Source organism: Trichoderma camerunense (assembly GCF_050948025.1).
Source record: "Trichoderma camerunense strain CBS 138272 chromosome Unknown V8C40scaffold_15, whole genome shotgun sequence".
Lineage (NCBI taxonomy): Eukaryota > Fungi > Ascomycota > Sordariomycetes > Hypocreales > Hypocreaceae > Trichoderma > Trichoderma camerunense.
Window position 1 is genome coordinate 105,270 of NW_028145355.1, and position 24,274 is coordinate 129,543.

The following is a 24,274-nucleotide window of genomic DNA, read 5'->3' on the forward strand; positions in this document are numbered from 1 at the left end:
ACATACCTGCATGCCAATCAGTACCGGGATGGGATGGGATGGGATGCTTCCTTTAGAACTGTACTCCGTCCTCGTACTCCGTACTGCACAGGCGACATGTTACCTACATCTGCCTACATGTATGTACATGGGATACAGTGCAGTATACAAGGATGTACATGCAGCGACGTGCGTCTGATGAATTTTGTTGGGCTTCTCCTTCGCGCGATGCCATGCCACTCTCCTCATCCGGCACTTCCCATTGGTATCTCCAAGTATCCCTCACCCATTGTTAGGCCTCAATTCTGCTTTCTCTGCTGTTTATCACTGTGCTGCTTCTTCGTATACAGTGGCTAACAGAGAGGAGAAAAGGAGAACTGGAGAATGAAGAAAGGGGGGGTTGGACCGTAATGGATCCTCACATTCCCACTCTTTTGGTGGGCGATAAACCATCTACCAGAGACGGTGTATCCAGTTACGAGATGCGATTCGCCACTCTGTTTCTATTCTCATGCTATTGTCCAGCGCCACCGAGAGCTAGTCTAGAGAATGCTGCCTGTCCATGTAAAACGAACGTACATGGACGGAGCCTAGATGTAACAATACGTGGTGAGCTCCGACAGGCACAGCCCACATGCAACGAGCTGATCCGTCCGGCTCTTGGTTCAATGCGAATGCCTTGCCGTCTCAGACTCGGACTCAGACTCAGTCCATATCTTCTTACTATGTTCACTTTGGCGTTGCGCACGTAATCACTAGACGCCGTTTCTGCGGAACCAACGTAAGCCCTTGAGACGCAGCAACCGTCTGGCCTCCCACTTCCGGCATTGCTCTCGTCCAATGGCTTTGTCTTTGGGGGACGTGCAGCGGTCTTTACCCTTTGTTCCCTGTTCCTTGGATGACATGAGCACAATCCCATGTGCTAGAATGCTGGAAGCTGCTTGTACAGGCAATTGGTAGCCCACATGGCTCTTCCACTCTCGTCTCACTCCTTGTCCTACTGCCTCTTTGGGCCCCGGGAGTCGCTCTGCAGCTGCTCTGTTTGGGGTCTCACCAGATGCCAATTCCGTCTCACACTTGGTGGGGGCAAGGGAAAGAAGCGAGAAGAATCCCATCGATCGAACCGGCGGGTTCGTGCAAACCCTGGCTGGCGTCTCGCCTGGGAGCCGCCGACCAGGGCAGATGTCGCGCAGACAAGCAAGCACTGAACAATGCCTATATTGAATTTTTGAAGAGCAGAGGTAGAAAAGAGGGGGAAAGGCAAAATACCCCTCAAAAAGAGCAGCTGGATGCTACAGTACATAGTGCAATTGAAGCTCAATACATGTACCAGAAAGGCATCTCGGCTTGTGCCTTGCATTTAGCTCTTGAGCTCGAGTCCAATGGGCGGAAAGGGGAGGCGGGCCTTCTTTTTGCTTCGGGCCTATCTGCTCAGGCAAAGTGAAAGAATGCGTACCAAGGTCTGCACCTAGTGCTTTGGTGTGGCAGCCGGTGCTCGATAGCATCTCATCTCGGAGTGCGGGCCGTTGGCGCCGCCCCTTTTCTTTTCCTCCAGTCAAAGGATTGAAAGCAAAGCAAGTCCATACGGATGATGAATACCATACGCTCTCGAATGTAGGAATATCGATGGGAATCTATTGGTAGAACCCTGTAGGTAACATCAACAACAAACGCCAAAGCAACATGGAAGAAACACAATACAACCCTCGCACAAACGCCCGGCAAGACATTCCGTTGTCAAAACCACATACCCATGCCATCCTAATGTCTCTGCCGGCGGAATAGCAACAAGACCCTCCCTCCATATTCCCCTTGATTAGGCCGATGATCCCCCTCTTTCTCTCGCGGACCCCCAGATTCACCCTCACTCGCCTTTTCTCTTTCCGCTCTACCGTGCCCGTAAAAGCTCCGGCCGGCTTCAACGTTAAAAATCGAGGCCATGTAACCCAACCGGGAGAATTGCATCCATTCTGCCATAATTAATTGGCAGTTTACCCGACCATTGCTCGGCTCTTCTCTTTTGCTAGATTTTTGCTATTTTGCTACTTCTTCCATACTGCATAAATCAAACTCGATGTGTGAAGCAAAAGAGGGCATCAATTTGGTGCCATGTTTCCTGCAATGGCGCCCAAGTGGGTAGAACTGCAGTCCTCGATTTCTGGTCTCGTCCCATGCATGCATTGATTCTTCTATATACGAGTACGAAAATGCTTCCAAGCTCGAAGCATGTGCGTGCCCTCACGCATGTCTGTCTGTGTCCTGTATGCGGGGAAGTCGAATCGTCCGTGTGCTGCATCCCATCCCACTTCAAAACGCTCGCGCGTGGAGAATACATGCAGTGCAACCAATGATGTACTCGTGAGGAACAAGAGGGGGAAACCTACGACTTCAAATGCTTCTCTCACCGCAACTATCAACTCAATGAAGCCCAACTCGCCACCATCACCACCGTCAAACAATGTAACGACATGAACACTGCGAGGCTGGACTGCCGCTCCCACTGGCTACTCTACTCGTACGAGTCTCCGTACATGTCCGAGCACATGGCGGGGGGCCCAATGGCTTGTCTTGCCTGTGCGTTTTTCTCTGTGCATGCGGTGGAGATCCGGAAGCTGCAGGAAGGCGTCGATGCTTGAGCGGAAAGCAAAAGCCTGGGCTTTGTTGGGCGTTCCTACGTCCAGCTTGCATTCAGGTCGGTGAGCCTTGATCAACCATACAGCTGCCATACAGCTACCATTACTCCAACAACTACTCGTACGAGCGTATCTAGACCCCGTTCACATGCAAAACCGATCTCCTCCAAAAGCTCAATTGTGGGGGGAGCTTGTGCACTGGACCCAAGGCGAGCCATGTAAAGCTTGCCACGTTGGACGCCCCATTGCATTAAAGATTGAAGATGATGCACTTGCACGGCAATTGAGGTCTCTTTGGGATCTACCCGTAGGTGGCTGTCTGGAATATGCTTTCTATGGAGGAGAGGGCATCAGGAACAGGCTTGAGGGGTGCCGGCAAGGGCACACGCAGCCGAATGATATAACTGAGCCCAACAGAATTCAAGAGGATGCTGCAAGGTGCCCTGGCTGCTTGTTATCTGCAGACCGCTTGTTGCATGGACATGGAGCCAGACTTCCGTCATGTTCCAGTTGGTGGAGGTTCAGCAAGAGCTGATTGCCGGCAGTAAACTGACTCGAGTGCCACTGTGATGCAACATGACGACTTCTTGAGCAACGACGATGAAGGTTTTGAAACCATATCTTGTGGTGATGGATTTGTATGACCATTACCTAGGTATCAAGCGATCGTCACAAAAAGCACATGTATCAACCAGCCACTGCTACTTTGCCATGGTGTTCCAAGCCAAATTTGACCTTTTATTCCATACATGGCGTATTCAAGGTTGTTTCTTCGCCCAAACTATAATTAGAGTTGTGTTCTATTTGACTATCAAACATACATGTAGGTTACATATAGAGATATTACGACGCCACAGCATTAGGTTTTGCCGCGACGCGTAAAATTGGACTTAACGCTCCACGCGTATAAGTCATATATGATGCATCGCTTTTGTCACCAAGAGCCAGAATTGAGAAAGATACACTTTTGATGAAACTAAACGAAGCTTTCTGTGGTGTGACTTATTGGTTTAGTGTAGGTACATGTATGCTACTATCTTGGCTTCTCAATGTTTGTGAAGCCCCAACAATACTGGTATAGTTTCATGTCCCGGACATCAAGAACAACTAGCAACTCGTTATACTTGCGATTTCATTGCTGAATCACAACGAAAATGCAACGGACATACTTTGTATCCCATTCCATCACGCCATGCCGTTGCTATCGATCCAATATCGATTCATTCCGGCCATGACCCAAACCATCAACCTACCCTGCACAAGACGCCAAAATTACAAAAAAACGAATTGGAAGCTTCATCTGAAACACACCCCAGAAGCCCGTGTCGAGACATTTAGAAATTTCCCGTGGCTCAGATCTAGCCAGACTAATGTCCAGCCAAGCCTCGCCGTGCCACGCGTTGCAATTAAACTTCAATATATCTGCCTACTAGGCAGCGTCCAACCGAACATGCCACGTTCGTGCCTCGTATTGAGTGTATCAAGTAGCCTATGCGATTATCAATCAGGACACAGTTTCAAGATGATGTTGTCCTCAACTTTTGTGTGACTCAGACGACGGGATCCAGATTGCCCGTCCGGCCCTTGACGATGCCTTCAATCTCGCTCGTCACCCATCCGCCGTAGAAATCTCCCGGCTGTGGCTCTACGCGCTCGCCATCGACGAAGCAATCCCACGGGCTAGCGTAGAAACTCAGGTACCCGCTGATGGGCTCAAACCCGGATGTCGGGCTGTTGTACGACCATATGCGGTTGGAGACGGTGCCGTCTGGTAGGGCGATGCTGTAATACGTTGCTGCGCCTTTCCACTCGCACCAGCTGGAGCGGTTTGTACGCTTGAGAGGCACCTTTATGCTGGTCGGAGGGAGGTAGTAAGCTGGAAATTGGGTTGAGGCTGGTTAGTTTTGCTTTGATGGATGAGCTTGGAATGATGCCCACAACTGAACGATTGATGCCGTCATCACCATCGTCCTCATCACTATTACCACCTTCTCATTTTGATTGGAATTTCAAGGATTTCACACAGAGGGACGCACTTGGCGGATGATGCGTTTCGAGCACCCAAAACGCATCTTTCGTATCGGCAATCTCGGTGTCCTTGTAGGTGATACGGAGATGCCGACCAATCTTTTCCAGCCGCGGCGGCCGAGGAAACGACTGGACGTTTAGCTTGGTATTTGCAGCCATTTTAGCAGCCTTGTAAGAGATCATGTATTCAAAAGTTGGATATCGAATCAATTCTTTGAAAAGGAATATCTGCGCTGAAGATGTAGATATGATATATTTTGAACCCATTCTGGCAGTCCAACTTACATCAAGTGAACGCATCATTGATTCAAATGGCTAAAGTGTGGCTGGTGATGTTCCTTTCTTGGCCAAATCTGCATCGCTATCTGTGGCGGTGCTTGTCGATTTTCTTGTTGCGTCACCCCGCCTTATCCGCCACCTGACTTGATTCCAACCATCTCCGAACTTGGCCATTTGAATCCCTAAACCAAGGAAGAAGAAAAAAAAAAAAACCATCACCAACTCGTCCTATCTCGGCATCTTCCAACTCCTCATAAATCCCTTTTCAAACTTCCCCTCAGAAACTCCCTCCGACTAAACCTCTCCATCTCCAAAACCGCAATCATGTCCAATCGCCAACTCGCCCGCGACATGCAAGTCGAATTCCAAGCCCGCTTCCAGGCGAAACAGGCCCGGCGCGAGGCCCAAAAGGCCGCCAAGCAGGACCCGATCCTCAAGAAGCAGATCCAGGACCTGCTCAAGAAGGGCGAGACGCAAAAGGCCTACCAAAAGGCAAAGATGCTGCTCTCCAAGCAGGCGCTCGCCGCCCAGATGGACCAGATGGCCGACATGGCCGAGCTGTCGTCGGCCCAGATCCAGGCCAACAACGCCATGAACAGGATGACGCACATGATGGCCTCGTCGTCGCGCACCATGAACCTCGCCCAGAAGAACACCAATCCCGAAAAGGTTTGTTTTGTTTTACTTCCCCCTTTTGGATCAATCAATCAATTCGCTAACCCGGGCCCTGCGTCAGACCCTCGTTACCCTGGAACAGTTCAAGCAGCAAAACGAAGAATACGCCATGACAAACGGCATCTACCAGGACGCCATCACCCAATCCACCTCCGTGCAAGTCGGTGAGGACGCCGTCCACGAACTCCTCGGCAAGCTCGCCGACGACGCCGGCCTGGAACTCAGCTTCGAGCTCAACAAGGCGACGCCCCAGACCGCCGAGCCCCAGACGGCGGAGCCGACGGCCGAGGAGGAGGATAAGCTGCAGCAGAGGCTGCGTGCTCTGCGTGCTTAGATTTTCGTGGAAATCATTTAGCGCTTTTTCTTTTTGTCTCCCCTTACTTACTTATTGTTACCTATACACTGCGGACGAAGTGAAATGTACGGAAACCAAGTTTTTTGATGAACCGGCGGCTGCAAATTTCCGGGGATTTTTCTCTTTTATTGCTCTTTGGACAGGGGTTTGGCGTTTCTTTTGGGATGGAGGGCTTGTTTTTGCTTGGGGGTTTAATGGGATCGAACTGAACTGGATCAAGAACATGTTGAGGAGTTTAAGCATTAGAGCTGCAAACACTTTGTGCTCAACTCTTGCGATTTTCTTGCTTTGCTACCTCAGGGGCCTGTTTGATATGCCATACCCATTCATACAATACATACATACATACAATGGGCCTTGTTTACCACCTATACATACATGTATAAATGCCATCGTTCTAGTCTCTCTATTTGTTTTCCTAGCTCTTCTCTTGTCGTAACCGTCATAAACCATTCCAATCCAATGTACACCGACATGATAAAAACCTTGCAAGTCTAACCATGAGACCCATTTTCTCACACATGCAGAAATGTCTTAGAAGGCCATACATCATCATCCCGCTCACATGTAGAGACTTGCCACAGCCGTAATGTCCCTCTTGATCATCTCCTGCGCCTGTTGCATCTTCTGGTATAGCTCGGGATCGCCAATGATCCTCGCCGCGTTCTTCACCTCTCTGCACGTCTCGTCCAGCCGCGTAATTGTCCGCACAATGGTGCCCTCGAGGACATCCGTCAATGCCGTAATGTTCTTGAAGCTCATTCCCCTAGCCCACTCATACACCACCTCCATGAGGCCGAAGCGGGGCCTCGACACAAAATCATTCGAGTCCTCGCTCGACTGAATCACTTGCAGTCGTGTCTGTACGTCGTTGACCTTTTCGGAGATGGCGATGATGGTGTCACGACCACGCTCGAGATTGCCGGTCAAAGTAGGTTCCGTGAGCGTCTTCTCTTGAAATACAAACGAGGACAAGAGGGCGGCAATTTCGGCGGGGTCAAAGTCGGCAAGGACGTTGTCGAGGATGAGTTCCGTCAGGACAAGCTCGTCGCCAGAGTGGACTTCGCAAGCTACCTTGCCCTTGAGCTGGATACGCGATGAATCGTCGATAAAGTCGAGCTCTCTGAGTACTTGAACGCGCTGCTCGTAGTCGGGGAGTAGCTGAAGGTTTTGATCTGAGAGAGATTGCTTCAACTGGGCAATGTGCTCTGTGATCAGCCACTCATCGTGGCACATGGCAAACTAGAATCCATTAGTAAAACCAACGTTGAAGATGAACAGTTCTAAACTATCAGCGAAACTTACGTGCTTCAAAAAGGACGGGCACTTTGTGGCCCCAGAGTTGGCCATTGTCTTGGACAGCTGGAATCTCTTCTCAATCATCTCCTGCAGTTGCAAGCTCTTGACCTTGCTCATGTCCATCTCGTCCCACCGGTCATCCCAAGACGCGCAGACCTCCTGTATCTTGTCCAGCGCCTCTTGGCCGGCTTGTTTACCTTTGAAAATCTCGGGTATAACTCCCTTTAGAACCCACCTGGTAAGGCATTCGACATCGTTCAGGGGGACGAACATATTCTTAGTAGTAAGTCGTTTCTTCCCCTGAGGAAGCTTTTGCATGTATTTGCGGAACGCGGGAATGAAGGGTAGCTGGTCCGTTACGTCGCGCCGCTCCCTAAGCGGCTTGATGGCGCAGACATGCAAGATGGGCTCTTCAAAGGACCCCTTGGGACTCATGCCCTCGGCAAGGAGTATACCGGCTGTGCGGATGCCTTCCCAGTTAAAGACGATCAGCCGCTGCGGCGTAAACATCCTTCGGCCGATGGAAATCTTGAGCAAGGCCTTGTACAGCTCCGTCGTCAGCCGCTTGTAGTCTTGGGCGGCCTGATGGCACTCATCCACCACGCCGTCGCAGACTTTGCACGTCTCTCTCTTAACCTTTGCCAGATCTGCTTGAGCGATCTTGACATCCTTTTCGTGCTCTGGCAGAAGCTGTTGCGTCGCATGCTCCGAAAAACTCCTCTTGATCATTTCTTCAATCTTGAGCGCTTCCACTCTCAGCAAGTTGAGAATCATGTTATAAGTCAGCCTGAACTGAGACTTTAGCTTCGATGGTTCTCCCAGGATCATGTTGCGCAGTTCAGCAACGGGAGGTGCTTCGTCGCCGCCAGGGGGCACGATGATGACGGAGCCGACTTTGTCAAGACCACGACGGCCAGCACGGCCAGCCATTTGCGTGTATTCGCCGGGCAAAAGGTTGCGGAACGAATGGCCATCGTGCTTGCGGTATCCAGAAAACACCACCGTTCGGGTGGGCAGGTTGAGACCCATGGCGAACGTCTCGGTTGCAAACAAGACTTTGACAAGCGTCCTCGCGAACAAAATCTCCACCAGCTCCTTTACAATGGGCAGCAAGCCACCATGATGAACCGCAATACCTCTGGCTAGGAGCTCCCGTAGCCTGATAATCTGTGGTAGGACTCGGTCCTCGGGCTTGAGACGCGCAATGGACTTTTCAATCACCATGTGAATGGCGCTCTTCTCCGAAGCCGTACAGAAATCTTGGTTGCTTAACGCATCTGCGTTTTCCTCGCACCGCTTTTTGGAAAAGACAAATATGCAGGCCGGCAGAAGAGTCTGTTTCCGTAGATACTGAACCATATGAACCCATATGTTCTTGTCTTGTGCAGCCGACGACCGTCCACCGGGGGCTCCAGCGCGGCCCATGTGTCCCGGATTGTGGCTCGCTCGAGGAGGTCCTCCTCGGCCTCTTTGCTGGCCACCTCCACGACCTCCGCGTTGTTGCTGGCCTCCTCTCTGGGGACCGCCTCGACCACCGCCGCCTCGCTGATTTCCCTGAGAACTACCTCCCCGGACCGCGACAGTGTTGGTGGCAGGCGTCTTTTCCTTACTCTGGGTTGCCTTGTGTGCATCTTTCCAACCGCTTTCCAGGAACTTCTTTTCTGAATCCACAATCTTGTGAATGTTCTTGCCGGCCCAAAGGTAGTGTTCTAGGGGGACTGGTCTCTTGGCAGTAGAAATGACGTAAATATCTCTTTGCTTGGTTCTACCAACCCACGAGGCAAACTCGTGAGTGTTGGGGACGGTGGCCGACAGCAAAATGAGAGAAATGTGCTCGGGCAGCATAATGATGACTTCCTCCCACACGACACCTCGCTCATAGTCATTGACGTAGTGGACCTCGTCGAAGATGACAAACTCGACATCGCGAATCAAGTCTGCACCGCGGTACAGCATACTGCGTAGAATTTCCGTTGTCATGATGAGGCAGCTAGCCTCAGGGTTGATCTGGACGTCACCGGTCAAGATACCCACCTCGTCAAATTCCTGTCGAAAGTCGCGGAACTTTTGATTACTTAGGGCTTTGATTGGTGATGTGTAAATGGCTTTGGTCATATGCTTAGCTGCCAGGGCAATAGCATACTCGGCCACGACAGTCTTTCCGGCAGAGGTGTGTGCCGCAACAAAGACGGAGTCGCCGTTTTCCAGATGGTACACGGCTTCCTTTTGGAACGTGTCCAGTTCAAAGGGCCACTCTCGAGCCATGTCGGGGACGAGCTCTCTGAAATTGGGCATGTCGTGCTTGATGTCGACCATGTGTGCCCACTCACGCCCAGCCTTTTTGGCACTAGACGCTGCGAGAACACCATGAGGCTCAAGAGACGGAAACTCCACGGGCAGCAGGTCGTCGATGTCATCTTCGTTTTCCTCGTCCTCTGCCGAATCTCCTGATACCTCAGCGGGTGACGATTCCTCCTCCTGGTTGATATCTTTTGCGTCTTCGGGGTCCTCTTCAAGCTCCTGCTTAATCGCAGCGGCAGCATCTTCGTCCACGGCCGTCTTCTTGCCAAAGTCAATGCCACGGTCCATCCCGGGAGCAATCTGTAGCAACCCTCCTTCATCACCCAGCTGGATCACCCTCTCCAATTTGCTTCCAGCCGCAGCATCATCAGCACCACTCACTCCGCCGTGAATCTGATCCTCTAGGGCGGCAGTAGCCTCGATACCCTCCAATCCACCAGGCGCAAAAGGAAAGAACCCAGCAGCTCCCCTGACAAAATCCGCCCTGCTGGCCGGTTTCCGGAGAAGACTGGTCGAGTTCTTTGCCGTGGCACCGCTCATGGGCACAGTCACATTCTTGTATCCCGTCACGCGGCCCTCGAGTCCGTGGCGCAAGAACCTCGTCAAGGTGCGCGTCTGGGGCGGTGCAATCTTGAACAGGGCCGTGTAGTCGGCCTCAAAGTCCCATCTCTGCTGTAGACGGTCAAGCCATTCGACGGAGAACTCGGGGGAGGGCATGAGCAGCTCATTTTCCAGGCGTCGCTTGAGCTCTTGGGGGTTTTGAAGCCGCCGTTTCCTGGGCCCAGAGCTGGGGATGCCCTCGTCCTGAGACGCCAGAAGGGCATCGATGCCAGCCATGGCGTAGAGCAGCTAGAGATGAGATGCTTCTTGGGCTTTTGTTTTACGTTGTCTGACCAAAGAATATGTGAGTCTTCAGCTGATGAAATGTGTAATGGCAGTTGAAATGATTGACAGGTTCCAGATGCTGTGAAGCTTAGAGGTTAAGTTGCCCCGCCATGGGAAATGCGGGTCTGGGCTGCAGGCAATTGAGAGCTGGCAAGGGCTCTATTGGGACTTGGTTAGGCTCTGAATCACTGACAGTTGATTTCAATCTCACGGTGATAATGAATGAATGGATGAATATCCATGTATTTGCGTAATAGAATTGTTCTTTTTTTAATAGTTTACTGTCTAGGATAGAGGATTTTCTATTGTAAGCAGCCAGAAAAGAGACGCATCTTACATAGGACGCCTCTTCTAATAAAACGGCTTATAAAGACAACATCTTCCGTCTCACAGCGGCCATTGCACACACAATGGCACGGCAAAGGGCGTGTGCTTGAAAAAGCGCATAGGTAATTACGAGTACAAGTCCATTATTTTCCTCTCCGTCCGTCTATTGAGAATTTTTTTGACCAGAGGTCCAACAGAATTGCTAGCCTGATGCGCTTTACCAACTCCCCCCTGAAGTCAAAATCCCCTCCATCCGATTTGATTCCACCGCCCCCTTTGAGATATTATAACGTGAGCCCGGATAGCTCCTCCCCTCTTGTTTCTTTCTTTCTTTATTTTTTTATGTGTTCATATCCGTTAGATTGAAAACAAGATAGTAAATTTTATGCTCCTTAGCGCTGGGAGTTTACAATCGCAGCATCTTGGCGGCAAAGTTCTCAATCAGCTGCTCGTTGGGGAAGGACATCTCCTCCAGCTTCTGGGCGTAGGGAGTGGGCACCTCGGCACCGGTGACTCGCTGGGCAGGGCCGTCAAGGTAGTCAAAGGCATACTCCATGGACAGGGCGAGGATCTCAGCACCAACACCGAAAGCAGGGTAGCCAGACTCGACGACAAGCAGGCGGTGGGTCTTCTTGATGGACTGGACAATGGACTCAAGATCCAGGGGCTTGATGGAACGCAGGTTGATGACCTCGGCCTCAACACCGTAGTTCTTCTTCAGGTTCTCGGCGGCAACGAGGGACTGGCCGACGCATCGGGACATGGTGACAATGGTGAGATCCTTGCCGGCACGCTCAACCTTGGCCTTTCCAAAGGGGATGACGAAGTCGTCCTTCTGGGCAGCCTCGGACATGGGGAAGCTCTGGCCATACATGAGCTCGTTCTCGAGGACGACGACGGGGTTGGGGTCGCGGATGGCGGCCTTGAGCAGACCCTTGGCGTCTTCGGAGCTCCAGGGGGAGACGACCTTGAGACCGGGGATGCTGCCGTACCAGGCAGAGTAGTCCTGAGAGTGCTGGGCAGCGACACCGGCAGCGAAGCCGTTGGGGCCACGGAAGGTGATGTTGCAGGGCTGGATACCACCAGACATGTAGAGGGTCTTAGCGGCGGAGTTGACAACATGGTCAATGGCCTGCATGGCGAAGTTGAAGGTCATGAACTCGCACTATAATATGGGAAGGTTTGTCAGTTGATATTGCAGTCACAACGGAAGAGAATGGAAAAGAAGAAGATGCCATGTCTGTACAAGCTAGATACAAGAACAAGGGCAGGGGCATGATCTTTCATATCATATAGCAACGGCATAATGGAGATATATAAAAGTATAAAACTCACCACAGGGTGCAGTCCGCTCAGGGCGGCACCGGTAGCCAGGCCGGCAAAACCCATCTCGGTGATGGGAGTGTCAATGACACGCTGCTCGCCGAACCGATCCAGCAGTCCCTTTGTGACCTTGTACGCTCCGTTGTACTGGGCAACCTCCTCACCCAGGATGAAGACCTTGGGGTTGGCCTCGAGCTCCTCGGCCAGAGCCTCGTTGAGGGCATCTCGGACAGTGTACTCCTTGACGCCAGCGCCCTCGGCGTACGCCCTGCTCTGCGAGGATCCGCCAAAGTAGACGGGGCGCGCAATGGCCTGTGAAAAGGACGGCGCATTCGCCTTGATGGATGTGGCAGCTCGTGTCGAGGCAGCCAGACGAGCTGCGGGCCGGAGGAATCGGGACATGGCGGGCTGAGGCTGAAGATTGGCTGCTTGGGAAAAAGAACGGTGGTTTATCGACAAGAGGACACGAAACCGCTCGCAGCTTAGCCGTCTGCTGTCTACCTAGACGGGGACAGGCGGGAATGGCAGAGGGAGTTGGGGAGAGAGGCTTTGGTGTTTTGTGCTCTGGAGCGGTTTTAGTTTAGCTGGAGGCTGCTCCCAAAAAAGACCAAGAGGGAATTTCCGGCCCCAAGCAAAAAAATTCCCCAAAAAGCTCCGTCCAGCCAATGGAGCATAGCGAACTTTTTTTTTTTTGCGCCTTTGCGAGCTACAGCTGGGTTCTGCCCGCTAATGGCCAGGGCCTTACAGCGGGACGTTGGCGCTGAACCCTCCTGTAATCTTTGTTGGGGAGGACCAAGGGTGGGTGCTGACTAAGGCGCCTCTCCGCTGCCGGAGGCTTTTTCGCCGCGATAAAGCGACGGGTTGTCGAATCAGAAGGGCGAATTGGGCTGCGATAATGCATCTGCCGGAACTAAGCGGGCCCGGGGATCAAATCAATTGAAGATAAGGTAGAGCGACTGGAACGTGGACAACGCTTTGGATGATGCAGACGAAATGGCTCACAAGAACAAGAACATGCAGACAGCAAAATAAGTTGGCGAAATGGTTCATTTCATGTGAAAATAGAGAAATTATTAAAAAAGATGCAGCGGTTTGCATCTTTTGCTGTAGCCATTACATATGCGTACAAAAATGTGCCGATTGTTTCATCAGCAATGCATCGTCATCCCGTTCAAGTAATCATGCTCGACGCCGCTTTTTTATATCCTCCCACTGGGGTCGCTCGTTACTCCACGTCAATCAAGGTATCAAAATCCAAGATGGTATCAATTGCTTGGTCCCCTTCACACATACGCACGCACTCCCTCTTTCCCTCTTCCTCTCCCTGTCCATGTTTAAGCAGAAGGCTTGCGGCCAACCATCAGGTACATGGGAGTGAACAGGTGCTCGCGACCACCGGCAACCAGGCAGTCGGCAGCGAGAGCCAAGCTGTCGGCCGTCTTCTTAGTGCCAGCAGGGGCAAGGCCGATCTTCTCCAGCAGACCAGCCAAGTTGTGGGCAATGGTGCGGCCCCAAGTGGTCATGCGGACAATGGTAAAGATGTCTCCGACCGACTGAATGTATCTCAATTCACCGGACAGAGGCCAGTACCAGGGAAGGGGGTCGGGACGGTCAGCGAGATCCTCATGTCTGAGGAGCTCAAAGCCGACAGCGCGCATGGCGTCCAGAGCCTCGGACACCTTGCACATGTTGGAGATACCGTCACCCTGCTCGATTCCGAGACGGATCTCGCGGTGGTGCAGGTTGTTGTTGTCGTATTCATCAGTCATAAGCCACTCGTAGACGCCAAAGACACCGCCGGGCTTCAGCACGCGGAAGATCTGGCCATAGATGCCCTCCAGAGTGGGGGCGTGAACGGTAGCCTCAATGGCATAAACAGCGTCAAAGGTGTTTTCAGGGAACGACATTTGCTGAGGGCGGGATTTGCGTTAGTACGTAGAGAACAAGACATAGAACAAGTTGTTGTAGGTTCAACATACCATAAAGTCGCCCTTGACAAAGGCCAGTTGCTCAGAAAGGCCCTCCTTCTGGGCATAGTGGGTTGCTCGGTCGATCTGGTAGTCGTTGTTGTTGAGGCCAGTGACGTGGCAGCCGGTGAACTTTGCAATCTCACGGGCAGGGCCACCGACACCACAGCCGACATCGAGGACTTTCATGCCCTCCTTGATGCCAATGGTGTGAGCCAGGTAGTGCTCGTGACGGGCAATTGCCTGGTAAAAGGGCTCGCCGTGGGAGAATCGGCAGAAGTGGAAAGACTGGCCCCAGCCATACTCGTACAGATCCGTCGCCAGGTTGTAGTAGTGTCTCGTGAGAGTGGCATACTCGGCCGTTCGCGCCTGTTGATTGGATGGTTAGAAACCGTGATTCAATTCGATCAATTGCCCTCTCTTCTTCCCAAGGGAGAATTGGAAGAGGTAGAGCGAGGAGAAGAAAAAAAAAGAACTCACGGCACGCTCCTCCGCAGTCTCGTTCTCGGCGGGCTTGTTGTCCCAGTGCTTAAAGTACTCGTCGACAGCGGCCTTCTTGGCGTCGGAGCCCTTGGAAAACATGGCAGCAATGCCTCCCTTGGCCTGGGCCGAGTTGCCGTGCAGAGCCTTGTTGAAGGCGGCGTCTCGCGCCTTGTCCTCCTTCTCGAGAGCTACGGGTGCCATGTTGAATTAGGTGGTTGTAGCAGGATAGAATTAAAAAATTAAGATGGAAAATTCTCTAGTAGCTGCACAAAAAGAGGGTCAAAGGAAGGAAGAAAAAGAAGAAGAGAGAACTAAAGGCACACAACGAAGATGGAGATGCTCCAGAGGTTGGGGAAAAAGAGGACGGGTGGCTGCCACGCGAATTGAGCGGAGCTGGGACCTTTTTATGCGTTGTCCGTTGTTTGGGTCTTTTGGCATCAGAATCGCAATGCAGCAATTTCATGGCACCTGTCCGCTTCTTTTTACCCCTGACGAACGGCAACCGCCAATCTCCAATTCTAATTCTGGGCTTGTGATATCGCACTAGACGAGCAAATTGGCCCTTTGGTTGGTTGGATCGAGGATGGGCTGCCACGTAAATGGTAGGCGGTGAGCGCCCCGCAGTGTGCGAATACGAACGCGAACTCGCTTTGGGTGTCCTTGCATGCGCCTCTTTTTTTTTTGCGGTGAATTCCTCCGTCGGCTTCACTTTTTTTTCGTGCTAAGGATGCGGTATAAACTCCATATTAGGGGAGGTGTATCTGCGGAGCCAAGCACCAAATCTCCAAATACGCGTATAAGTTGCAATTAGTGCCGCTACTAGGCATTCCTCGTCCAGTGGTATCATCTGTATTCGCTCTCGTACTGTAGAAATCGTTGTCGGATGGATGGTTGCGAGCTGAGATTACGGATACTAAGTCGCATTGATGTGGCAACGTTCGGCCGTGTCTTTGAAATTGGAGTGACGTCCATTCCTCCCTCTCTCCAGCCGCGTGTCCAATTTCCCATATCTGCATTCGTACGTATAATCATCTTGTCATTGTACAAGCAGAATAGCATGTGCAAATCTTGCCGAGATGTGGCATGTTTCTGGAAGCCACAAGCACATACATACAGCCTAAACGTGCCTGACCCGAATCCTGGAATTTTATCGAAGCCACTTTTTTTTGCTTTGCAATGCGCTGGGGTGGCTATCGATAAGATTCCACATCATGCTTATGTAACCCCTGTTTGTGGCGGGCGGTGGCAGGTCTCCACCAAGATTTCTTTGCACGTCGCGATCCGATCTTGGATTTGCAGCTTGCATCATACAGTTGCACCTTGGAAAAGAAACAACATCGCCAATCCATCGCTGCATCTCGTCGCCCGTCATGCCGCCACAAATTAAACAAGATCTCAACCGGTCGGGATGGGAGACGACCGACTTTCCCTCTGTCTGCGAAAACTGCCTGCCCGAGAACCCCATGGTCAAGATGCTAAAGGAAGACTACGGAGCCGAATGCAAATTAGTATGTCGCCCCCTGCTCGATACCATTCTATTCTATCGAAATGTGTATTCTAACAGAATTGCCAGTGTACGCGACCATTCACAGTCTTCAGCTGGGCTGCTGAGCGCGCCCAAGGCCGCAAGAGACGGACCAACGTTTGCCTGACGTGCGCTCGACTCAAGAACTGCTGCCAGAGCTGCATGCTGGATCTTAGCTTTGGCCTGCCCATCACCGTCCGTGACGCTGCGCTCAAGATGATCGCTCCGGGGCCTCGATCCGATGTCAACCGAGAATACTTTGCGCAGAACAACGAAAAGTTGATCGAAGAAGGCAAGGCCGGAACGGAAGAGTACGAGAAGACGGACGAAAAGGCCCGCGAGCTTCTGCGCCGTCTCGCCGCCAGCAAGCCGTACTTTCGCAAGGGCAGAACCGTGGACGAGTCAGAACTCGCTGGTGCAAGAGCTGGAGGGAATGCTGCAGTTGGAGCCGGTGTAGGAGGCCCTGGCCCGATTCGAACTCGAGATTCAAGGGCCGCTGCAGCCGCGGGCGCGAGACCTGGTGGAAAAGGGCGAGGCCGTCCGGCATTCCCGAGCGCAGCACAGCTACCACCGAGCCCCAAAGATTGGCTGCCGCCGGATGACCCCAACATCATGTCCCTTTTCGTAACGGGTGTGGAGGACGATTTGCCCGAGCACAAGCTCCGCGACTTCTTCAAGGTTCACGGCAAGATCAAGTCCTTGGTGTGCTCTCACATGTCTCACTGCGCGTTTGTCAACTACGAGACGAGAGATGGAGCCGAAAAGGCGGCGGCTGCTTGTCAGGGCAGGGCGGTTATTGCTGGATGCCCGCTGAGGATCCGCTGGGGACAGCCAAAGGCGATTGGCACCATGGATCGGGAGCAGCGCTACCAGATGCTGCAAGATGCTCGCATCCGCCAAAACAAGCCGCAACAGCGCACCCTGGAAGGCGGCCAGCAACCAAGTGTGGCGAATCGTGCGATTGCTGCACCACCACCTGGCGCAGAAGAAGCGCCCACCTACGCAAGCATGTCTGGAGAGTAAGAGGGTTTCGCCATATCTGGCCATATTGGCTTCTTTCTTCTTCATTGTTTTCTATTTTCCTTTTTTTTTTCTATCCATCATCTTCTGGCGTTTCGGTGCTATAGGGAGACTACAGCGGGTTGCATATTACGTCGTCTACATATCGAGGGATTCAACGTGATGGAAGGCCAAGTTTATCGTGTGTCATTGGATTGGAGGGTATCATGAGTCCAGTAATTCTACATAGTTTGTTTTACAATGATATATATACAAAGGCTGCTCATCAATTGCAGCCACAACCACCACCACTCTTGCCATTGCCTGCCGTCAAGATACTGTCATTATCGCCTCGCTCGGTGTGTTCGTGTATTCGCAGCTCTGTTGTTGAGGATATTAGCAAGGTTACAACATCTTGAGAACCGGTCCTGTAAATCTTACTGTACGTGTGCTTGTCGCCGTCGCTCTCAATCTTTTCTCCCTGGACAATGTTCTGGCGCAGGATGGTGGCCACATCCTCGGCATGTTTGATTGCCGTCTGGATGTTGGAGTCGGAGTCGAGTGCGCGGTTCTCTTGGAAGCCCTGTCGGATCTGGTTCTGGGCGGCAGAAAGGACATGGACGTCGCCTGGATGCAATTGTTAGTCTTGCTTTTGATGTCGGGATTATAAATGAAGACCGGGTTTTCGAGGGAGCGCATCTTACCCTGAAAGGCGATTCGCGCAGCGCGCATGAGGTTTCTATAAGCCGCCAATGACATGATGTAGGATGGTTTAGACGGAATCGCTAGCAAAAAGAAAGAAGAAGACGAATTACAAGTTGTATCACGCAGGCGAATGGAAGTGCATGTATTCAAGATTAGTAGCAGGATGATAGTATCAATTTTGAAGCTGCTGCTAACCAACGGAGGTCCGGTTCTGCCGTCTTCCGCCGACATCCCACTACAGATGGCACTACCAACCCCTGTCAGAACCCCACCATTGATTGGCCGTTGGTGGGAGAAGAGGAAAAAAAAAGAAAAAAACTGGAGATTGCCTCAACTGCCCTCAGTCCAATCTTTTTTCTCCCCCTCAACCCAAAGCCTGTCATTGCATATCATCACAATGGCTTCTGTCTCGCAGGTTGTCACTCTTCCTCTTCCCGCCCTGCCCGAGGGTTGGGCTGCCGACAAGGACTTCAAGGCTGTCGGCAAGCTCTCCGGAGCTGTCCAGCGCAGCATCGAGCCTGTTGGACCCCATTTCCTGGCTCACGCCCGCCGAGCTCGTCACAAGCGCACCTTTTCCGAGGATGACCGAATCCAGGCCCAGGAGAGCGCCAAGAACGTCGAGGATGTTGATGATGGCGATGAGAGTGAGCCTGAGGACCCCATGATGCTCCAGAGCCAGGCCAAGGACTGGAAGGTATGTGTTGAAACATGATGGGGGGTGATATCGGGATTGGGATTGTCAGTCCAATTCGGCCAGTGCTAACAGAGACACACAGACTCAGGACCACTACAAGGTTCTCGGCCTGTCCAAGTACCGCTACAAGGCCACCGAGGAGCAGATCAAGAAGGCCCACCGCAAGAAGGTCCTCAAGCACCACCCCGATAAGAAGGCTGCCCTGGGCCGTGCCGAGGACGACCAGTTCTTCAAGTGTATCCAGAAGGCTACCGACATTCTGCTCGACCCCATCAGACGCCGCCAGTTCGACTCCGTCGACGAGGAGGCCGACGTCGAGCCCCCCACCAAGAAGCAGCTGCAAAAGGGCGACTTCTACAAGCTCTGGAGCAAGGTCTTCAAGTCCGAGGCCCGTTTCTCCAAGACACACCCCGTGCCCACCTTTGGCGATGCCAACGCCACCAAGGAGCACGTCGACGAATTCTACAACTTCTGGTACAACTTTGACAGCTGGAGGAGCTTCGAGTACCTCGACGAGGATGTCCCCGATGATGGCGAGAGCCGTGACCACAAGCGCCACGTCGAGCGCAAGAACCAGAACTCTCGCAAGAAGAAGAAGGCTGAGGACAACGCCCGTCTGCGTAAGCTGCTAGATGACGCTTCCGCCGGTGACGAGCGTATCAAGCGCTTCCGACAGGAGGCCAACGCCGCCAAGAACAAGAAGAAGTTTGAGAAGGAGGCTGCCGAGAAGAAGGCCGCCGAGGAGGCACAGGCCAAGAAGGAGGCCGAGGAGAAGGCCAAGGCTGATGCCGAAGCCGCCGCAAAGGCTGACCGTGAGGCCGGCAAGAAGGCCAAGGAGGCCGCCAAGAACGCCGTCAAGAAGAACAAGCGTGTGCTCAAGGGCTCCGTCAAGGACGCCAACTACTTTGCCTCTGGCGATGCCTCTGCCGCTCAGATCGACGCCGTCCTGGGCGATGTCGAGCTGGTGCAGGGCAAGATTGATCCCGATGAGATCGCTGCTCTTGCCGGTAAGCTTAACGGCCTGACTGTTGCGGACGAGATCAAGGGAGTCTGGACCGCCGAGGTCAAGAGGCTTGTTGATGCCGGCAAGCTGAAGGAGGGAGAGGCCAAGACTCTGGTGTAAGTGATTGGAGCATGGGGTGGATGAAATGGGAGGTTTAGAACTAAAATTAGACGGTCATGACGATGATGAATAGAATGGACTTTGATGGTCAATGTTTATTTGCTTGAAACTGTGTATACAATGTGAAATAATCTTGCCTCCGTGTCGTCGGAGACAGTGTGAGTTGAGTAATAGAGACTTAAAAGTCATAGTAGACTTGAGTTGGGCAACTGCTAGAACAAGTTCTATTCCTTAATTTTGATAAACTTCATTGATCCGTTCCGAGATCATGCTTGCTATTGATGGTAAGGTGCGTTTCTCCTTGCCGTCTAATCCGCTCAACAGCTTCCAGAGCTCAATTAGGTTATATACTCCAGATTTCTGCTTCTCAGTCATGCATTCAAACAATACCTTTTCCATGACGCTTTTATTCTTTAGCTTCTTCGCCCGAGACACAGCACCTCTCCCGCTCTGTCTGGCAAACTGCAAGACAAGAGCGGCAACTCCTGCGGCGATGGGGGTCGGACAAGATGTTCCCGATTGCCGTAACTCGGCCTCCCCATCCGTTAATCCAGTCGGCCACGCGCCTTTGACATCTTCTCCGATGGTACTGAAGTTATACTTCCCCTGCTTACCAAGCTTGCAGAATTGGGATTGGATCGTGCGGGTCTTGTTAGAGTATATACAGAAGACTTCGGGGAGGCAGGCAGGAAATCCAAGTTTTTCATCAGCCTTGTTGGATGCTGCTGCAAAGATAAGCACCTTGTTGTGATAATCGTCGATGGCGTCTTCGATATCCTCATTGCTATGTGGAAAGGCAAATGGCATGACGATGATGTCGACTTCCCACTTTTTCACGGCATGTTTGATTGCCTATACCCCGTGATTAGCCATAACATATAACGTGAGATGATACGAGTGAGTGACTGAGAGATAGTAAATCTTGCCTTGGCAATTAACCTCCCGGTGTTATCCTCTTCGCATCGCGTTTTCCAGACTCTCCCACAAAATATCTTAGCCTGAGGTGCAGTCTTCACTAGCAGAGAGGCCGTGTGAGTACCGTGACCGACTTCATCGCATATACCTTCAGTATCGTTGACGAAATCCCAGCAGTTTTCATTCTGGATCCTTTCGCTAAGTAGTGGGTGTTGAAGATCAATACCGGTATCGAGGATGGCGATCTTCACTTCACCACCTTTAATACCACTCATAAGACTATGAGTCTCTTGTTCAAGCTTTGTAAACCACTTGTCCGATTCTGTGTTTCTGTGGAAACGTCAGTGAAAGGACCAGATTACGTGTTTTCTCTGTGTCTCACATTGGCGGGCTTTGCTCCAGAGGCTTGGCAGCCGGCTCGTCAAATATGACATTAGCTAACGGCGTGACACCAGAGAGCTCCTGTTCCAAGTCCTTGAATGAGGCGCGTGGGCCTAGCATGGAAAGGAGGTTCTGTTCCAAAGGACTCACAACCTTCTGATAAATGTCCCACATCCCAAGATGGGGAGCTTGTGGCTCATATTTGGCATATGTTTCCACGGCTAAACAGGCGCTCATTGACTCAATGAATTGCTGTTTTGCCCACTCATCTCGGTCTAAGTCCTTCAATCTGCTTAGCATCTTTGATGCCTTTGGAAGATCTGAACGCAGATTTCGAGTAAAATCCGGTGGGATTCGATTTTCCTGTAGTTCTAGCTCGAGGAGAAATCTAGCAAGTGTGACCATATCTGGCATTGGATGATAATCCTTGTGTAATTTCGTAGGCCGCGTGCTGCCCTGTGCTGCCACCCAGCAAGCAGAAAGGTAAGGGCGCCTGAAGTTGAATGTTGCAGGGCCGCCATTCTCATCGAATTGAAAGAAGGAAATATCGGCACTGTCCCAATACTGCTGTAGCCAAGGACCATCGAGGAGTTGCATGAAGGAGTACATTAAAATCACGGCTAAGATTCTTCTTTCTCTTGCAAGAAGAATAATGCGGTCTTGTAGGATCTTCTGCAATGACACTCGTTTTCCAGGGTCACCGGACATAACTTGATCTGGAAAGAACTCAGCGGCGAAGCCTGTGGGAGTGATTGGAGTTGCCACTATCTTTAGCTTTAAGCCTAATATGCCATCAAAGAGAACCTGGCAGGGAGGATCCAGCTTCTTTGTAGCGAAGGATGTAGGACATCTAGAAGACGTGAGTCACTAGTAATTTCCCGAGGCATTCGTACTTACTTCTGGGGTTGAATCATAATACTACAGTGTAGAGGGGCTAATTCATGTTGCAAAATCATGTCGTACTCCTCTATGGTGATTTTTGGGTGTTTCCAACTTGGCTGAAGACAAAGCATGATGTTCATGCAACTACCGAGCTTATTTTCATGATCGGCTCCGCACTGACAAGGCCAGAACTCGCGTAATAACCTGTGGAGATCCTCATAACCACGGCATCGCGACCGGAAACGTTGGAATTCCTTTTCCGAATACCACCTGTTCTGTTTATGGGGGCGCTCGGAGACCATCGGGGCCATCTCACTTTGCGGGTTCTCCCGACACAGAAGAAGGTCAAAGTCAGCGACTCGTGAAGATAACAGCTCAGTGCCAGGTACAGACATCTTTTTGATGAATGGACGCTGGATGTCGATTGTTTGTTTGTCTTTGGGGATCTTTCGAACGAATGTTCGGAAGGTTTCTAAGTTTGAAAACTTTGACTTGCGCTTCTAATGATGTAGTTAGCGCTCCGAGCTTTGAAAGATCAGCTTGACCAATCTGAAGCTTCACTCTACTTACATTTGAACCAGGACTAGGAATATAATGGTGCTCAATATCTCGCTCAAGAATGTCTTGTATACGGCGAGCATGAATTGTGCTGTTTAATCCTACCGCCACCCGATGTGCCGCAGTGTAGAGTTCCTGACTGATTGGACCCTGTTGGTTTATATAACCCTCTAAATGGAACTCTAATTGCCAAAGTCGAGACTTTAAATGCCTTTGAACTAACGTCTCCTTGCCGTCATTCTGGGAACGACCAGTGTAATGTTCACGAAATGTGATGATAATGTCTTGAAGCAGTTCAAGGAGTTCATATGGTTCTTCAGGCAGATCTATCAAAAGCTCAGCCTCTGGCTCGTCCATAATGTGCTATACCCGTGATAGAGGCGAATAGTGCACAGAGACAAGAATTCAAGCAGCAAAAGCGGAACAAAAGTCTACGCTGTATCATTGCATATTTTGACCAGAAGTGTGCCCAATTCTCCCCGCTTCGCAGATGAGCTGAAACGGTTGCAGCCGCTCACGTGGACGCATGTTTTGTTCATTTAACCAATCAATCAACGAAGTATGAGATAACTCGCATATAATATGCAGTTCGATGCGCTTCGTGGAAACCCCGCCCCTCGCAGCCTGATCCAATTTGTTGCAAATCAGCCCAAAATAACGCACTCTTACACTGTCGTCGTTATGAGCCGGACCTACGATGGATGGATCTTTACAAAGACGCGTAAATTTGCGTCCAATGGACGCCTTCGAATCGGCCAGATCCTTGGCAAACCTTTCCAGCCCGAGTCAGCGCTGATGCCGCGTGGGCCACTCCCAGTGCCCAAAGATGTGATTGTGGATGAGACGGAAGACAAAAACGTTTCTATTTCGTCCGAGAGCGACCTCAAAGTGATGTTCCGGATATGGACGGAGCTCAATCCCGTCCCTGTCACTGGGGAGACTAATATCCATGTCGACCGTTCAGATTCGGCCTCATGGCACTTCGACTCGCTGAAGAGCCAACAGATCACGCCGCCACTTACCTACGTCCAAGACTCGATGGAACATGATGAAGTGCCAAACTATTTGAAAAAATGGCGCTGGGATAAGCGAGTATTCATCGTGACTGGTGTCACAGTTGCTGAAGGGGCGACGACAGCCATAAAGAATGCACGAGCCGCAGGATTCAAGGCTTCGGCTTCTGGTGACCCATCGGGGACTGGATCTGGCGGACTGGGTATCGCCGGCGAGCTTGAAACCAATAGCTCTAATGAAGAGACCACTGGCGAATCAAGCAATTTCGTGTTTGCGTATAGCGTCAACGAGGTCTACTATCGCCGTATGACACATGCTCCATTTCGTAAAGGCGAGGTCCAAAGTGTTGGGGACGATGACACAGCGGAGATTCAGGACGGAGAGCCTGGGGCAATGATCGAAACCGTTGTTGTTGATGACATAGATGAGGAGCCTTATGAGGGTGGCGATGAAGACGTCGACAAGGAAGAGGCCTGGGATGCTGAAGTTTTGAGTGTTAGTGAAAACTAGATGGTTACAACACTCATAGACCTATGACTGAGATCCTGGAATAATGTGTCAGCCACCATTGGGAGGGAGAAACAACTTATGAGAAACTGTGAACTCAGCAAGGAGAAGACTATATCAACGATTTCCCTCGTTTTGGCATAAGCCTTGATGAATATGACTTTATCCATTAATGAGAATAAGTCAGGGTTACCTTTTGAGTTCTCTGTGATATAGATTCTTTGCGACGTTGAATAATCTGTTATCCAGTGGCTGCAATCTATGAGACTAATAAGTCAACTTATAATAACAGTATCTTATACGAGGTCTAAAAAGCAGGTAGTCATCCACTCATACCTTTTTTGGGGTGAGTGAGCTTTACGATTCAGATAATAGTATGAAATAGAATGAATACTAATAGCTTTAACGTTGGCCCAAAACTACACCCATGTACATGC

General features: G+C 51.3%; 13 protein-coding genes across 13 annotated transcripts; 7 read left to right on the forward strand and 6 right to left on the reverse strand.

Annotated features, from left to right (window-relative positions):
- Positions 1–507: 507 nt before the first annotated feature.
- On the forward strand, positions 508–1,530 carry V8C40DRAFT_251590 (uncharacterized protein). Its single transcript, XM_083217216.1, has one exon. It carries the CDS (start codon positions 1,037–1,039, stop codon positions 1,421–1,423), a length of 387 nt encoding a protein of 128 aa, XP_083070386.1. The 5' UTR covers positions 508–1,036; the 3' UTR covers positions 1,424–1,530.
- A 913-nt stretch (positions 1,531–2,443) lies between these two features.
- V8C40DRAFT_63523 (uncharacterized protein) lies at positions 2,444–3,485 on the forward strand. The gene is made up of 2 exons (XM_083223219.1): positions 2,444–2,671; positions 2,750–3,485. The coding sequence occupies exons 1-2, from the start codon at positions 2,572–2,574 to the stop codon at positions 3,145–3,147; spliced, it is 498 nt and encodes a 165-aa protein (XP_083070387.1). The 5' UTR covers positions 2,444–2,571; the 3' UTR covers positions 3,148–3,485.
- Positions 3,486–3,566: 81 nt separating this feature from the next.
- Positions 3,567–4,903, reverse strand: V8C40DRAFT_251593 (DUF427 domain-containing protein). Its single transcript, XM_083217217.1, has 2 exons — positions 4,649–4,903; positions 3,567–4,488 (listed from the first exon to the last, which is right to left on the reverse strand). The coding sequence occupies exons 1-2, from the start codon at positions 4,821–4,823 to the stop codon at positions 4,163–4,165; spliced, it is 501 nt and encodes a 166-aa protein (XP_083070388.1). The 5' UTR covers positions 4,824–4,903; the 3' UTR covers positions 3,567–4,162.
- Positions 4,904–5,235: 332 nt separating this feature from the next.
- Positions 5,236–6,433, forward strand: V8C40DRAFT_251597 (uncharacterized protein). The gene is made up of 2 exons (XM_083217218.1): positions 5,236–5,588; positions 5,656–6,433. Exons 1-2 carry the CDS (start codon positions 5,244–5,246, stop codon positions 5,926–5,928), a joined length of 618 nt encoding a protein of 205 aa, XP_083070389.1. The 5' UTR covers positions 5,236–5,243; the 3' UTR covers positions 5,929–6,433.
- On the forward strand, positions 6,051–6,449 carry V8C40DRAFT_63550 (uncharacterized protein). The gene has a single exon (XM_083223220.1). It carries the CDS (start codon positions 6,173–6,175, stop codon positions 6,386–6,388), a length of 216 nt encoding a protein of 71 aa, XP_083070390.1. The 5' UTR covers positions 6,051–6,172; the 3' UTR covers positions 6,389–6,449.
- On the reverse strand, positions 6,352–10,534 carry V8C40DRAFT_63553 (SKI complex RNA helicase subunit SKI2). The gene is made up of 2 exons (XM_083223221.1): positions 7,255–10,534; positions 6,352–7,191 (listed from the first exon to the last, which is right to left on the reverse strand). The coding sequence occupies exons 1-2, from the start codon at positions 10,384–10,386 to the stop codon at positions 6,511–6,513; spliced, it is 3,813 nt and encodes a 1,270-aa protein (XP_083070391.1). The 5' UTR covers positions 10,387–10,534; the 3' UTR covers positions 6,352–6,510.
- Positions 10,535–10,675: 141 nt separating this feature from the next.
- V8C40DRAFT_251599 (pyruvate dehydrogenase (acetyl-transferring) subunit E1 beta) lies at positions 10,676–12,727 on the reverse strand. The gene is made up of 2 exons (XM_083217219.1): positions 12,097–12,727; positions 10,676–11,926 (listed from the first exon to the last, which is right to left on the reverse strand). The coding sequence occupies exons 1-2, from the start codon at positions 12,484–12,486 to the stop codon at positions 11,168–11,170; spliced, it is 1,149 nt and encodes a 382-aa protein (XP_083070392.1). The 5' UTR covers positions 12,487–12,727; the 3' UTR covers positions 10,676–11,167.
- Positions 12,728–13,057: 330 nt separating this feature from the next.
- V8C40DRAFT_251601 (sterol 24-C-methyltransferase) lies at positions 13,058–15,198 on the reverse strand. Its single transcript, XM_083217220.1, has 3 exons — positions 14,532–15,198; positions 14,064–14,420; positions 13,058–13,994 (listed from the first exon to the last, which is right to left on the reverse strand). The coding sequence occupies exons 1-3, from the start codon at positions 14,733–14,735 to the stop codon at positions 13,419–13,421; spliced, it is 1,137 nt and encodes a 378-aa protein (XP_083070393.1). The 5' UTR covers positions 14,736–15,198; the 3' UTR covers positions 13,058–13,418.
- A 614-nt stretch (positions 15,199–15,812) lies between these two features.
- On the forward strand, positions 15,813–17,364 carry V8C40DRAFT_251603 (Pre-mRNA-splicing factor ECM2). Its single transcript, XM_083217221.1, has 2 exons — positions 15,813–16,042; positions 16,108–17,364. The coding sequence occupies exons 1-2, from the start codon at positions 15,905–15,907 to the stop codon at positions 17,080–17,082; spliced, it is 1,113 nt and encodes a 370-aa protein (XP_083070394.1). The 5' UTR covers positions 15,813–15,904; the 3' UTR covers positions 17,083–17,364.
- On the reverse strand, positions 17,249–17,941 carry V8C40DRAFT_251604 (LYR motif-containing protein). The gene is made up of 3 exons (XM_083217222.1): positions 17,763–17,941; positions 17,500–17,685; positions 17,249–17,439 (listed from the first exon to the last, which is right to left on the reverse strand). Exons 1-3 carry the CDS (start codon positions 17,815–17,817, stop codon positions 17,345–17,347), a joined length of 336 nt encoding a protein of 111 aa, XP_083070395.1. The 5' UTR covers positions 17,818–17,941; the 3' UTR covers positions 17,249–17,344.
- Positions 17,942–18,104: 163 nt separating this feature from the next.
- V8C40DRAFT_251607 (DnaJ domain-containing protein) lies at positions 18,105–19,858 on the forward strand. Its single transcript, XM_083217223.1, has 2 exons — positions 18,105–18,457; positions 18,540–19,858. The coding sequence occupies exons 1-2, from the start codon at positions 18,161–18,163 to the stop codon at positions 19,578–19,580; spliced, it is 1,338 nt and encodes a 445-aa protein (XP_083070396.1). The 5' UTR covers positions 18,105–18,160; the 3' UTR covers positions 19,581–19,858.
- On the reverse strand, positions 19,812–22,673 carry V8C40DRAFT_281101 (S8 family peptidase; the record flags this gene model as incomplete). Its single annotated transcript, XM_083221529.1, has 6 exons — positions 19,812–20,432; positions 20,507–20,825; positions 20,878–21,726; positions 21,774–22,249; positions 22,329–22,466; positions 22,536–22,673. 6 exons carry the CDS (start codon positions 22,671–22,673, stop codon positions 19,812–19,814), a joined length of 2,541 nt encoding a protein of 846 aa, XP_083070397.1.
- A 244-nt stretch (positions 22,674–22,917) lies between these two features.
- V8C40DRAFT_251611 (uncharacterized protein) lies at positions 22,918–24,142 on the forward strand. Its single transcript, XM_083217224.1, has one exon. The coding sequence runs from the start codon at positions 22,998–23,000 to the stop codon at positions 23,838–23,840; it is 843 nt and encodes a 280-aa protein (XP_083070398.1). The 5' UTR covers positions 22,918–22,997; the 3' UTR covers positions 23,841–24,142.
- Positions 24,143–24,274: the final 132 nt, after the last annotated feature.

What these genes read in the sequence shown, in the direction of transcription:
- V8C40DRAFT_251590 (XM_083217216.1), top strand. Translation starts at nt 1,037, where the DNA reads ATGCCAATTCCGTCTCACACTTGGTGGGGGCAAGGGAAAGAAGCGAGA.
- V8C40DRAFT_63523 (XM_083223219.1), top strand. Translation starts at nt 2,572, where the DNA reads ATGCGGTGGAGATCCGGAAGCTGCAGGAAGGCGTCGATGCTTGAGCGG. An exon ending in TACGTCCAGCTTGCATTCAG is followed by an intron (nt 2,672 to 2,749) that starts GTCGGTGAGCCT and finishes GAGCGTATCTAG; the next exon opens with ACCCCGTTCACATGCAAAAC.
- V8C40DRAFT_251593 (XM_083217217.1), bottom strand. Translation starts at nt 4,823, where the DNA reads ATGATCTCTTACAAGGCTGCTAAAATGGCTGCAAATACCAAGCTAAAC. An exon ending in CGAAACGCATCATCCGCCAA is followed by an intron (nt 4,489 to 4,648) that starts GTGCGTCCCTCT and finishes CCCAATTTCCAG; the next exon opens with CTTACTACCTCCCTCCGACC.
- V8C40DRAFT_251597 (XM_083217218.1), top strand. Translation starts at nt 5,244, where the DNA reads ATGTCCAATCGCCAACTCGCCCGCGACATGCAAGTCGAATTCCAAGCC. An exon ending in AGAACACCAATCCCGAAAAG is followed by an intron (nt 5,589 to 5,655) that starts GTTTGTTTTGTT and finishes GCCCTGCGTCAG; the next exon opens with ACCCTCGTTACCCTGGAACA.
- V8C40DRAFT_63550 (XM_083223220.1), top strand. Translation starts at nt 6,173, where the DNA reads ATGTTGAGGAGTTTAAGCATTAGAGCTGCAAACACTTTGTGCTCAACT.
- V8C40DRAFT_63553 (XM_083223221.1), bottom strand. Translation starts at nt 10,386, where the DNA reads ATGGCTGGCATCGATGCCCTTCTGGCGTCTCAGGACGAGGGCATCCCC. An exon ending in GCCCGTCCTTTTTGAAGCAC is followed by an intron (nt 7,192 to 7,254) that starts GTAAGTTTCGCT and finishes AATGGATTCTAG; the next exon opens with TTTGCCATGTGCCACGATGA.
- V8C40DRAFT_251599 (XM_083217219.1), bottom strand. Translation starts at nt 12,486, where the DNA reads ATGTCCCGATTCCTCCGGCCCGCAGCTCGTCTGGCTGCCTCGACACGA. An exon ending in TGAGCGGACTGCACCCTGTG is followed by an intron (nt 11,927 to 12,096) that starts GTGAGTTTTATA and finishes CCCATATTATAG; the next exon opens with TGCGAGTTCATGACCTTCAA.
- V8C40DRAFT_251601 (XM_083217220.1), bottom strand. Translation starts at nt 14,735, where the DNA reads ATGGCACCCGTAGCTCTCGAGAAGGAGGACAAGGCGCGAGACGCCGCC. An exon ending in AGACTGCGGAGGAGCGTGCC is followed by an intron (nt 14,421 to 14,531) that starts GTGAGTTCTTTT and finishes TCCAATCAACAG; the next exon opens with GCGCGAACGGCCGAGTATGC. An exon ending in TTGTCAAGGGCGACTTTATG is followed by an intron (nt 13,995 to 14,063) that starts GTATGTTGAACC and finishes TCCCGCCCTCAG; the next exon opens with CAAATGTCGTTCCCTGAAAA.
- V8C40DRAFT_251603 (XM_083217221.1), top strand. Translation starts at nt 15,905, where the DNA reads ATGCCGCCACAAATTAAACAAGATCTCAACCGGTCGGGATGGGAGACG. An exon ending in ACGGAGCCGAATGCAAATTA is followed by an intron (nt 16,043 to 16,107) that starts GTATGTCGCCCC and finishes CAGAATTGCCAG; the next exon opens with TGTACGCGACCATTCACAGT.
- V8C40DRAFT_251604 (XM_083217222.1), bottom strand. Translation starts at nt 17,817, where the DNA reads ATGTCATTGGCGGCTTATAGAAACCTCATGCGCGCTGCGCGAATCGCC. An exon ending in TGCGCGAATCGCCTTTCAGG is followed by an intron (nt 17,686 to 17,762) that starts GTAAGATGCGCT and finishes AATTGCATCCAG; the next exon opens with GCGACGTCCATGTCCTTTCT. An exon ending in CGGCGACAAGCACACGTACA is followed by an intron (nt 17,440 to 17,499) that starts GTAAGATTTACA and finishes CCTCAACAACAG; the next exon opens with AGCTGCGAATACACGAACAC.
- V8C40DRAFT_251607 (XM_083217223.1), top strand. Translation starts at nt 18,161, where the DNA reads ATGGCTTCTGTCTCGCAGGTTGTCACTCTTCCTCTTCCCGCCCTGCCC. An exon ending in GCCAGGCCAAGGACTGGAAG is followed by an intron (nt 18,458 to 18,539) that starts GTATGTGTTGAA and finishes AGAGACACACAG; the next exon opens with ACTCAGGACCACTACAAGGT.
- V8C40DRAFT_251611 (XM_083217224.1), top strand. Translation starts at nt 22,998, where the DNA reads ATGAGCCGGACCTACGATGGATGGATCTTTACAAAGACGCGTAAATTT.